Source organism: Hippoglossus stenolepis, chromosome 21 (genome assembly GCF_022539355.2).
Source record: "Hippoglossus stenolepis isolate QCI-W04-F060 chromosome 21, HSTE1.2, whole genome shotgun sequence".
Taxonomy (NCBI): Eukaryota; Metazoa; Chordata; class Actinopteri; order Pleuronectiformes; family Pleuronectidae; genus Hippoglossus; species Hippoglossus stenolepis.
In genome coordinates, this window is record NC_061503.1 from 19,903,452 (window position 1) to 19,915,753 (window position 12,302).

The following is a 12,302-nucleotide window of genomic DNA, read 5'->3' on the forward strand; positions in this document are numbered from 1 at the left end:
GTAAACACAGGAACATGGTGGAACCACAGCTCTGCACACGGGTCCGGTTCCTCTCTGGGTTTGAATCCCTCCTCGTCTCATTTAGTAAACACAGGAACATGGTGGAACCACAGCTCTGCTCACAGGTCCGGTTCCTCTCTGGGTTTGAATCCCTCCTCGTCTCATTTAGTAAACACAGGAACATGGTGGAACCACAGCTCTGCACACGGGTCCGGTTCCTCTCTGGGTTTGAATCCCTCCTCGTCTCATTTAGTAAACACAGGAACATGGTGGAACCAGAGCTCTGCTCACAGGTCCGGTTCCTCTCTGGGTTTGAATCCCTCCTCGTCTCATTTAGTAAACACAGGAACATGGTGGAACCACAGCTCTGCACACGGGTCCGGTTCCTCTCTGGGTTTGAATCCCTCCTCATCTCATTTGGCAGGAAACAAACAGATCGATGAGGAGCCTCAGGTTTTCCTTGAAGAGATAAGAATGTTTTGAAGTGCACAGAAAATGGCTTCAGGATTTTCTAAGGGAGGAGGGGCCGTCTGTCGAGTTGTCTTTTTTATTGATCATCTTTTTTAAACACGACGTCCGGCAGCCAATTATAATGCAGCTTTCACCCAATCTTCATCATCGTCATTAGCAGCAGCTCGTCTTCACCCCACATGGCGAGTCATGATGAGTCATCATCTTCTAACACTTATTTATTATTATGATAGAAAACTCAGTTATATCTTCACACTCTAAATACGTCGACGCCTTTAAAGGTTCAAATGAAAAACATCGTCTCCCGATCGTCCTACAGGTTTAATCAATCACTGTAGATATCGAAGATCAATCACTGTAAACAAAGATGGACGACACGTCTCTAATTCTTCTCACTGTACAAACATGAAGCCAAACTCTGTCTTCTTCAATTCAATTTCATTTGTAAAGAACCAAATCATCATTTGCATCATCTCAAGGCTCTTTAGACGTCACAGCTACAGACTGTAAATAAACTTAGATCATTTGGTCCATGTCCCGTCTGCTAACATGGAGGAAACATTTTAAAATAAACTCTGATTCTGAATAAATCTGCTGCTGTGAAAGTTGGACGTCTCCAGTGTGAGAGGAAGGTCAATGAAAAGTAAAATGTCAGTCGAGTCCAGTCGCTGGTTCTTGACATTCAAAGATCAAATCCACACCGTGTGGTCCGGCTGAGTGTTCCCGCTGGGCCCTGGTACGTCTGGACAGTGTCTACATACAGTCAATCTACACCAAACTCAATCCTCCTCTTCCTCCTCTTCCTCCTCTTCCTCAGCACTTGATGGTTGTGTCTGCGCCGACATGGACGCAGGCGCTGAGGTCTTATCAACGCGGTCCCAGAAGAGACAGGAAGCTCCACACGAGTTCATTACTCAGGAAAGTTCGTCTGAAATGTCAAGCAGCTAATAAAAGCTCGACGGGAGAATCCACCATGTAACCAAAAGGTCACAGGTTTGACCCCTGACAGTACCAGCGGGTCGTGGTCCAAACACATTAACGTTAAAACCAGGAAGAACTTTAGACGTAGAGGAAACAAAGTATTTAAATATAAAACTGGTCCCAACATGAAAGAATAATAACGACGTGTCTCCACTTCCTCCACAAACGAAGCCAAAATACCTCGGAAACATTTACACGGAGGAGACGTGCTTTATAACCTCCAGGCCACCAGGGGGCGATCAAGGTGTTTTGGCTTTACTTTCCTGCGCTGTCATGTCGTCCATCTTTATTTACAGTTTGTGGTTTTAAAGACCATTTTAACTTACATATAAAATGACTATGATATCGGTTTTAAAACTAGATGTTTAAATAGGATTAAAGTCAGAACATTCTTCAGTTCAACGTAGCTGAGTCGACCAATCAGAGCCTCGTACGTCATCGTCCCTCACAGTGACCAATGAGATCATAATATCATTTTAATAAATCCAGTTCAGTTTCTTTAATCGATATAAATGTTGTTTTGACTCTAAAGTGACAGAAGGAATCTTTCTTTCTTTCTTTCTTTCTCTTCTTGATGATTTAAAACATTTCTGATGCAAATTTCTCCAAACTCTCAGAATTCATCTTGACCCTGAGAAAAATATGTGAGACAAAATAAAACACTTGAAGATGAAATTACTCCTATTTACTACAGACGGCTTCAAGAGAGAAAGCACTTCATGAGCTTCTGATTTACATTTTTACATTTCTTCAAATCTAAAACTCTTCAGCAGCTGAACCTCCTGAAGCTCTGAACTCATTTTTATTTTTCACGTTGCGGGAAACTGCAGCTTCACAGTTTTATCAGCTGGTTATTAAAGCTCATTATCAGCTGGTTCACGCCTGCACTTTATTTCCTCGCTGATAAAACACAGCAGGACAGAAAACGATAAAAGTCCCAAAACTGATTCTAACGACTCATTTGTGCAGATTAAATAAAGTCAAACGTGGTGAATCAAAGTCCTGAGTTAAATAATCCGCTGTGTGAAATTATAACGTTTTATTCTGGTTGACGTGTCATCAGTGTGAAAGGTCAGAAACGTTTAAACACGAAACTAGAACATGAACCTGGATTAACGTCGTTTTACTCAACAGTATCTACTCTCATTTTATCTCATATAATCTACTTTAATCTAATTTAATATACACTAATCTAATCTAACGTAATCTAACCTAATCTAAAAGACGATTGATGACAGTGAAGAACCTTCATGATGCGTCTCCTCTACTGAACTGAACAAACACTAAGAGGTCCAACATCAACTTTATTCTGAAAATGAAAAAAGAAAAACTAAATTCAATCATTTTTCCCGTAAACTCGTCCCGACATTGTTTCTCATTATTCAGGAAAAACACATTATTTGATAAAATGACTTTTTGGTGCCACTAAAGTTCTGGATCTGCTGGTTTTATCAATTTAAAATCACTCGAGCATCTTTGGGGTAAAAGTTGAATCTCAGCTCGAGCACAAACTTCCTGGAGAATCAGCCTCCTCTCCTCCTCCTCCTCCTCATCCTCCTCCTCCTCCTCCTCATCCCATCAGCCTGGCGCTGTTTACCACAATATATGCATTAGAGAGATTAAAGTGTGGTAAACTGTTTGGCATGAATAATGTAGTGTGTAGATTTAATTTAGATGTGTGTGCCCTCGGCCTGTGGTCGCAGGAGAAACAGTTTCAGCAGCGACACGGTCGAGCAGCGGCGGCGTCCACCAAGAGCAACACACACCGTTCATAACAAAAGTAAAAGCTCTGAAATGTATGAAACTATATAAAGACGGCAGGCGGATGTTATTTATGATCACACGCCGCCTCAGATGAGCTGTGATAGGTTTGTGATGGCGGCTGTAAAGTCCCTCGCAGGCCTCTGATTGGCTTCATTTACATAACACCTTGGCAGGCCTGCGGGGAGCGAGGAGCGGGGCGGGCGAGGGACGGCACGGAGCCGCCTCATTAGCATTTCATACGCTCCGTGCATCAGCAGCACATTCTGCTCGTGAGGAGAACCCCGGCCGTTAAATTACACATCGGCCCCCTTAGTGTCGGACCTGAGAGGACGAAGGAGACGGAGACGAGCTGAACGTGCAGGAGACGTCGTGAAGAGACGTCGTGAAGAGACGTCGTGAAGAGACGGCGTGAAGAGACGTCGTGAAGAGACGTCGTGAAGAGACGTCGTGAAGAGACGGCGTGAAGAGACGGCGTGAAGAGACGGCGTGAAGAGACGTCGTGAAGAGACGTCGTGAAGACGCGTGAAGAGGCCGCGGGGTTTTCACGATAAATCACATCATCTTACAACAGACATGTCTCCTTTAAAAACAGCTGCGTGAACAGGAAGAAGAAAACAGAAACTTCGAAACAGATTGAAATGTTTAATGATCGGAAACAACGTCGCTAATCTAACAATCAATAAACGTTCGTATAATCCCACAAACATGAAGTTGATACGAACGCGGCCATCTTGTGTGGAGTAGTGATCGTTGAGCGGAGCCGCAGTATCTGATCTGTACTGCAGCCGGCCACCAGGGGGCAGGAGGAGGTTCACAGGTTTATAATAAAATAGCAGCAGCTGTGACTCGTCTGTTTCCACGGTGATGGATCGTGTCTGGAAAAATAAAACAGTGTTAAAATCTAAAGTTTATTTTTGGCTCCGAGCGTCAAACTGTGAAGCGACTTCCTGCTGCTCACAACAACAGAGAGCTAATTGGACATTTGACACTTTAAAGGGTTTAATCACTCAGAAATCAGGAGACAAGGAGACAAGGAGACAAGGAGACAGGAGACGACTTTATTAAAGCTCCTGTTCTCTGAAGGAGGCGCTCGCTGAAAGCTCGTCTGATTCGTCGGTTCAAGTCTTCACAGCTGCAGCGTCCAGGTCCAACACGTCCCCGTAGGGTTCCTCACCACACGTGTTTGTGTGGACAAGTCTTTCATCTGGTTGTGAGGACAGAGTTTGGTTTGACATCAAGGACGCTGGAAGTAAGGGGGCTGCAGCACCACATACTGGCAAGGGACTGCAACTGCAGGGCAAACACAGGAACAGCAGTCAGCCGTGTTGGAATCAGTTTTATAATATTTAATTGTGTAACAGACGATTCGGTGCATGTGATCTGATCTCCTCTTCAGTCGCAGGGAAACATTGGTAAAAAGCTTCCTGGTTATTAAAGGTCCAAAACTTTTCATAGGAAACTTTGATATTGTAGAAATGAATTTATCTTCGTGAGCTTGTTTGGTTTCCAGAGTTCAGGTCAGAGTGGAGCTGGAGTTAAGTGTGTAGTTGTGATGGTTAATGTCAGAGTGTGTGTCTGTGTGTGTGTGTGTGTGTGTTGTTGTGTGTGTGTGTGTGTGTGTGTGTGTGTGTGTGTGCTCTAACCTTTTACAGTGTGGTGGGGGGAAAGGAAGATGGAGGGAAGCACACACACACACACACACACACACACACACACACACACACACAAGCAGCTAAATGTTACTCCTGTCATTGGATGTGGATGAAAAGTCTTAATTATTCCTCCTCACAAACTCACACCATCATCTCGGTTTCGTCTCTCTCTCTCTCTCTGTCTCTCTCTCTCTCTCTCTCTCTCTCTCTCTCTCTCTCTCTCTCTCTCTCTCTCTCTCTCTCTCTCTCTCTCTGTCTCTCTCTCTCTCTCTCTCTCTCTCTCTCTCTCTCTCTCTCTCTCTCTCTCTGTCTCTCTCTCTCTCTCTCTGTCTCTCTCTCTCTCTCTCCCTCTCTCTCTCTCTCTGTCTCTCTCTCTCTCTCTCTCTCTCTCTCTCCTCTCTCTCTGTCTCTCTCTCTCTCTCTCTCTCTCTCTCTCTCTCTCTCTCTGTCTCTCTCCTCTCTCTCTCTCTCTCCCTCTCTCTCTCTCTCTCTCTCCCTCTCTCTCTCTCTCTCTCTCTCTCTGTCTCTCTCTCTCTCTCCCTCTCTCTCGTCCTCTCTCTCTCCCTCTCTCTCTCTCTCTCTCTTTCTCTCCTCTCTCTCTCTTCTCTCTCTCTCTCTCTCTCTCTCTCTCTCTCTCTCTCTCTCTTCTCTCTCTCTCTCTCTCTCTCTCCTTCTCTCTCTCTCTCTCTTCTTCTCTCTCTCTCTTCTTCTCTTCTCTCTCTCTCTTCTCTCTTCTCCTCTCTCTCCTCCTTCTCTCCCCCTCTCTCTCTCCTCTCTCTTCCTCTCTTTCTCTCTCTCTCTCCCCCTCTTCCTCCTTTCTCCTCCTCTCTCTCTCTCTTCTTCTCTCTCTCTTCCTCTGTCTCTCTCTCTCTCTCTCTCTCTCTCTCTCTCTCTCTCTCTCTCTCTCTCTCTCCCTCCCTCCCTCTCCTCTCCCTCTCCTCTTCATTCTGACACTCCCTCTCTAATTCCCCCCGTCTGCGTCTCTTCATGATGTGTGCAGGTAATTAAAATGTCCTTTGCAGCAGTCCTGTGATAAATGAACTGAGCTGTCATGGAAACGCCTCCCCCCCCACATCACACGTTTCTCCTCTTTCTCCCTCTTCTTTTCTCCGTTTGAGTCGAGAGTCACGGCTCAGGGAATCTGCTTCATTAGCGCTCACTGTTTCTCAGAATGATGCGTAAGAGCGAACAGGAAGAAGACGTGTGGCGGCTCAGAGGCGGTGGGATTAAGCTGCAGATTCAGACCTGCTGCTTCCAATTAAACTGCAGGGAGGGATTCCCTCAACTCCAGAGTTTCCTCTGGGGGAAATCAAATCGTGTCACTGAACACAAGAACCAGAAACAAGAGGAAACCAAGATGGTGAAATACACAGATTTATTAAACTCCACCGCAGGAAAAGACCTTTACAAATATTTGAGCTACGTTGACGGTTCAGTTCACAGACTAAATAAAGATGGACGACACGTCTCCACTTCCTGCCTCTTTGAACATGAAAATTCAAACACTGCCATCTTGTGGTGATGGTATTATTTAGTGTCTAACTTTATTAGTTTGGTCCATGTCCCATCTGCTAACATGGAGGAGGAGGGATTTATGATCTATACCGAAGCCAGACACCAAACTTGTGGCAGATAAACACAACTTGCACAACAAAGGTGATATTACGCCACCGACAGGCGACCAAAGGAATCGCAGGTTTACCTTGATTAAAACTACAGATTTCTCAAATTGCTGTTTATGCGCAGATTGCACCTTTAATTAGTTTGAAACTTTCCAACCTGCTGCACAGTCGCACTTTTAGAGTTGATTTCTTCTGTTTCACTGGACGACCTCTCCTCCACCTCTCCTCGTCCTCCGGGGGCAGACGATCCCACAGAGACCGAGCGACGTCGTGAAACTCTTTGAAAAGTGAAGTCTTTATCAGACCAGACTTTTATCGTGTCTGTTTTTTAATTAGAACTTTTGTCTGGTGAACTAATGAAGACGTGCAGCCTGCAGCCTTCCTCCTGTAATTAATCCGGACCCCTGGAAAAGGAAGCCGCTCGCTGTCGGGAGCCACTGATCAATATTTACAACTGCAGCCATGTTGAGACGCAGCAGGAGGGACGCTCACGTTTATTTGTGTTTGCAGCAGTTTCACTGAAACGTGTTGTAACAGCTACAGATTCAGAGGAAGAGACTTGAGGGAGAGACGCTGCCTGAGACGTTAGCATTTAGCATTTAGCATTTAGCTCTGGGGGGGGGGTGTGCTTTACAGTGCTGAAGACATCTGATTGGACGAGCTGCCTGAACCGATGCTGTTGAGAATCATCGACTGCACCTGAGCTTCGATTCAGTCCAAACTCTCCTTTCTGCAGAATTTTATTTATTTGGGTGTTTTATGAAAATCTAATTAAACTGTAGATGTGACGGAATCAATTAAAAGTGTAAAAGTCGACGTCTGTGAGAACAGCAACAGTTTGAACTACAACACAAACAGGCAGGTTTCTGAGTTACATCAACTTAATTAAAGTTCCTGTTGTTTTCATCTGACAGATGCTCAATGCGTCACACATCAAACCATCGACATTAAATTCAAAATGCTTTTCACACATTAGACGAAAGTCGAAAACGAAAATCTGTTTCCCTGGAAATAATGAGACGCTTCCTGACGACATGTTTTTCTCTCAGCAACAAGTTTAACACCGATTAATCGTTTGACCTTCGACCTTTTCAATTAGCAGGTCAGTCCGTCTGAATGTGTGACTGCGTTTATAAAAGTCTCTGATTAAGAGGCTGGAGGGGTAGTGTGGACAGCTGCCGTAACCATGGCAACAGCGATGAGTTAAGTGCAGTAATGAGGATGTAGCCTCAGTGATGATTGGTCTATTTCCTGCACGTGGTGTAAAAGATGCTGAGGTTTTCAGACTCAGCTAAAAGAATTAACTGATAAAATGTAAAATACATAATTCACATGCAAATTAACATATTACAGGTAAATATGGGACGTGTTTGCTGCACAGAACCAAACTGGCCCCTGAGTATTTGCCGTCTGTCTGACAAACGCCACATATTTCCATGTTGTGTGAATCTAAATTAAATCTGAGGCCTTTTCTGCGGCCGCCGGTCCACCTGCCAATTTTCCAGCGACTGCAAAGGCGAGATTGGTGCGACTCTGATGGATGAAGATAAGTCCCGGCTTCTCTGCAGGGAGACGAGTGCCTCCCCCACAGTGCCTTGCTCAAAGTGTCTCTGGAGTAAGTGATGAGGAAGGCAGGCGAGGAGCAAATTGCTTTCAAGTCCCTGCTCTTGTGTTGTTCTGCTGCTCGAGCTGCAGAATGGAGAGATTTACTTCCTTCGGCAGCAGATTTGTGGAGTGAAGTTGTGACGGAGACACTGAGCAGCAGCACTGAGATGAATGGAAACACAAAGAGAGCAGAGTGTGACGCTGGAGGGAAACTGTGCAATGCATTATTTAATACTAATGATAGAAATACAGGTAATGTGTGATGGTTGGTGCATGTGGAGCAACAGAAGATATGTGTAAAGTAAAAATAGTCAGGAAGGAAAAGACTGACGGAACGAAAACTAAAAATATATTTGATTTAAACTAAAAGCTTTCATATAGACAATGTAGGGCAAAATAAAATATCCTTTATTGAAATGTTGGGTTGAAAAGTACATGTAATCTTAAAAGAGATTATCGTATAAATCTGTTGATCCACTTGGAAACGTCCTGGTTCTGGATCCAGGTCTAAGCTCCGCCTCCGTCACACAGTTCTCTAAAAGAAGCTAAAAGAAGCTAAAAGAAGCTAAAAGAAGCTAAAAGAAGCTAAAATGCGATTGAGTAGCGTCTGTTTACAAAGTGATGTTGAAGAGGAACAGAAGATTTTCACTGGGACACAAAGAAAGTCTTTTATTATTGTGTTGCTTTGACTTCGTGTTCCTTCCGACTAGAGCAGGATATGAACCATTAAACTTCTCCTGGAGCCCGGTGGTAATTTCACAAAGTGTCATGTTCAACCACAGAGATCAGGGTTCTGTGTAATGTTGTTTTTTAACTCAGCTCGAAGCTGCAGCCAGAACGGATTTAAAGAACAGAGGACGGGATGTTTGGGTTATTAAAGCTGCTTTCACACATGAACTCTGGAAAACAGTGTCCAGACATTTCCTGTAGTTAGTGTTTGTGAGGCAGCAGCAGCAGGTTGTTTACAGCTCATGCACACCGGCGTCAGCCAAGTTGACGTCTTCGTCTTCTACGTGTCTTCTTCGTCTCTTCTTCATCAACGTCATCAACACGTCCACTCGCTCACTGGGAAGCTTCCAGACATTTTACTAGGAGGCTGCAGGAGAAGATTCAGAAAATGTCCAGAGATATTCAAAGTTTGTCACGGTTATAGATCATTTTACAAAGGTTCCTTGCTCAATATGAAAGTGAAACAGTTTTCAATCTGTAGCTTCACTGGTTGTTTTGGTGCTTTTCATGTTTTTGTTAAATTTACCAGAAGGAGATAAAGATTGATGAGGGACAGACGGACAGCTGCTAATTCAGGTAGCGGGCTGCTAATGCCTCGTACAGAGCTCCGCCTCCAGCGCTGCCTTTAAAATCTGCAGGAAACTGTGAATCCCAAAGCTCTGAATTTCAAATCACATCATATAGTTCGACCCAATTGTTCCACTAGAGCTAAGATTTACTGTGGATGTGGGAGGAAGAGAGTGACTGATGGATGGATAGACAGAAAATGTAATGGAGGACAAAAACAATGACACGGGGGAGAAGTGAGCGGGAGGAGGTGGGGAGATGGGGATGATGAGATGAAACAGCTGGAGTGAGAGAAATAAAGCGATGTGGGAGCAGAGAGTGGCAGCTGGAGTCGCTGAGGTCTCTGTACAAGTCTGCTGTCAGTGCTAATAGACAGCGGAGGATGGAGGGAGGTGAGCGCCGCGCAGGAGAAGAGATGTTCAGGCCAAACAACCTGTCACCAGCTATAACAGAGCAGAACGCAACACAGCCGCCTCGTCGGCACGTCAGAAACTTCTCTGGCAGTTTGGAGACGAGTGTGCGAGCAATCTACGAGTAAATGATATTCTCAAATAGATCCCGACTGTTCGGCAGCGCAGACGAAGACGGTGCAGGAATAAAGATGCTGCTCTCGGTCTGACTCCGGGACGAGTCAGGTCACCGCCGTTATCTCCCCGTGTGAGGGGGCGTGTTTGTCCTCCATGTTTGGTTTAATGGATCAATAAAACACAACCACAGGATACGGAACATCGGCTCTGAGGCGAATATCTCATCTCGCCACGTCAAACCAGCGACCCTGGTGGCTCGCCGCATTCTGATTTGTCCTGCTCCAGTTCCGTATTAAGTCAGAATAATATAAGACATCTCTAAGTTGGTGTTATCGCTGTGCTCAGTCGCAGGCGTTTGCTATCGACCATAAAGTTTTAACGTCCACGCAGACTCAGGGTTTATGGCATCAATGCAGTTTCTGTTTTTTACGTAATCCTGTAAACTGAAACATAACCTCCGTGGCAGAGGTAATGCTGGTTAATCAGTTAGTTGTGATCTGTAACTTCACCACTAGGTGTCACTAATTCCTTCACCCTGAACCGTTGATTGATTCGACTCTTCTCCTCCAGATATCCGCGGCCTGCAGGGCTTCCTGGACCAGACGTCCCGTCAGGGCGTGGACGTGGCGCTGCAGAGAGTGGACAGAAACATCAGTAAAGTCTTCACCAACCTCTTCACCACCATGAGGACGGAGGAGCTGAACCGCTACAGGGACACGCTCCGCAGAGCCATCCTGCTGCTGAGTCCTCAGGGGGCGCACACCTTCATCCAGCAGGTCGGTGCAGGGCTAACGTGCTAATGTGGCTCTGTGTGTGTGTCTACAGGGAGCAGTGTGGTTACACATGGGTGATAAGCAACATGTGTGTGTGTCGTTTGTAGAACAATGTGCACACACACACACACACACACACACACACACACAGAATGACTGCATGTGTACACAGAAGAAAACGGGTTAAAGCAAATGTGTGTGTGACTAAATGTGCAGCTGGTGTTGGCAGCAGGATTGTGTATCTGTGTAAAGCTGCTGCATTAGTGTGTTTATTTCAAACTAATGAGTCCACGAGTTCTCAGGGACTAAATCAGTGTTTTAAACTTTATTCAATGTCATGGTTCACTTCATATCTTTGTTTTTGATTGGCTGGTTGTTTCGGGGTCGGATGACTGGAATGTGTCTTAGTGTGTGTGTGTGTGTGTGTGTGTGTGTGTGTGTGTGTGTGTGTGTGTGTGTGTGTGTGTGTGTGTGTGTGTGTGTGTGTGTGTGTGTGTGTGTGTGTGTGTGTGTGTCATTAGCAGCAGGACGTGCTGGTGTAGGAGGTGAGAAAGTCTCACTCTTCAATAATGTCATGGAAACACGTTAAAAGCTTAATAAGTGTGTGTGTGTGTGTGTGTGTGTGTGTGTGTGTGTGTGTGTGTGTGTGTAAGACAGATTTAACGTGTCAATAATCAGTGATTTCAGTCTCTCTCCCTCTTCCTCACTTTTACTTCTCACTTCATTTTGTCTTTTTTTTCATTTCCTCTTCTTCCTCCTCCAGCGTCTCACCTGTTGCTTCCTCCTCATCCTCCATCTGCCTTCTCTTTATCATGATGGCACTTCATCCCTTTATTCTCCTTCCTCTCCCGCCTTCTCTCTCTCTCTCCTCTTCCCTTCTCATGTTCTCTTGTTTCCTTCCTTCCTCCCCCCTCATGCTTCCTTTGACCTCCATTTTTCATCCTCTGACTTCACCTCTTCCCCTTTTATCATCCTGTTAAATCATCCCCTCTTCATCTTTTTGGTCTCCTGCCCTCTCTTGATCCTCCCTCCTTTCCTCACCTCCTTCACCCTCCTCTCCCCCATCAGAGAGAGAGAGAGAGAGAGAGAGAGAGAGAGAGAGAGAGAGAGAGACTATAAATCACAATCACGGAGGAGTCAGGTTTAGATTGGGAGGCAGGACGAAGCTCTCAGTTGCCGAGGGAGACAGATTGACTGACAGGATCCTATCAGGCTGCGGAGCAGTGATGGGTGACACCTCCATGTACACGAGTGTGTGTGTGTGTGTGTGTGTTTTACATGTCCTCAGGGCAAATTGAAAATGACCTGAGTAAACAAAAACACAGCCATTTTCCTCCCTCTCTCTCTCTCTCTCTCTCTCTCTCTCTCTCTCTCTCTCTCTCTCTCTCTCTCTCTCTCTCTCCCTCTCTCTCTCTCTCTCTCCCTCTCTCTCTCTCCCTCTCTCTCTCTCTCTCTCTCTCTCTCTCTCTCTCTCTCTCTCTCTCTCTCTCTCTCTCTCTCTCTCTCTCCCTCTCTCTCTCTCTCTCTCTCTCTCTCTCTCTCTCCCTCTCTCTCTCTCTCTCTCTCTCTCCCTCTCTCTCTCTCTCTCTCCCTCTCTCTCTCTCCCTCTCT

At 45.4% G+C, this 12,302-nt stretch overlaps 1 protein-coding gene across 1 annotated transcript in view; it reads left to right on the forward strand.

Annotated features, from left to right (window-relative positions):
• Nucleotides 1-12,302, forward strand: part of grid1b (glutamate receptor, ionotropic, delta 1b) — a 268,042-nt gene that overhangs the window by 189,520 nt on the left and 66,220 nt on the right. Inside the window, 1 exon segment of the mRNA XM_047338469.1 lies at nt 10,489-10,694. Coding sequence (XP_047194425.1) covers nt 10,489-10,694 — 206 coding nt within the window.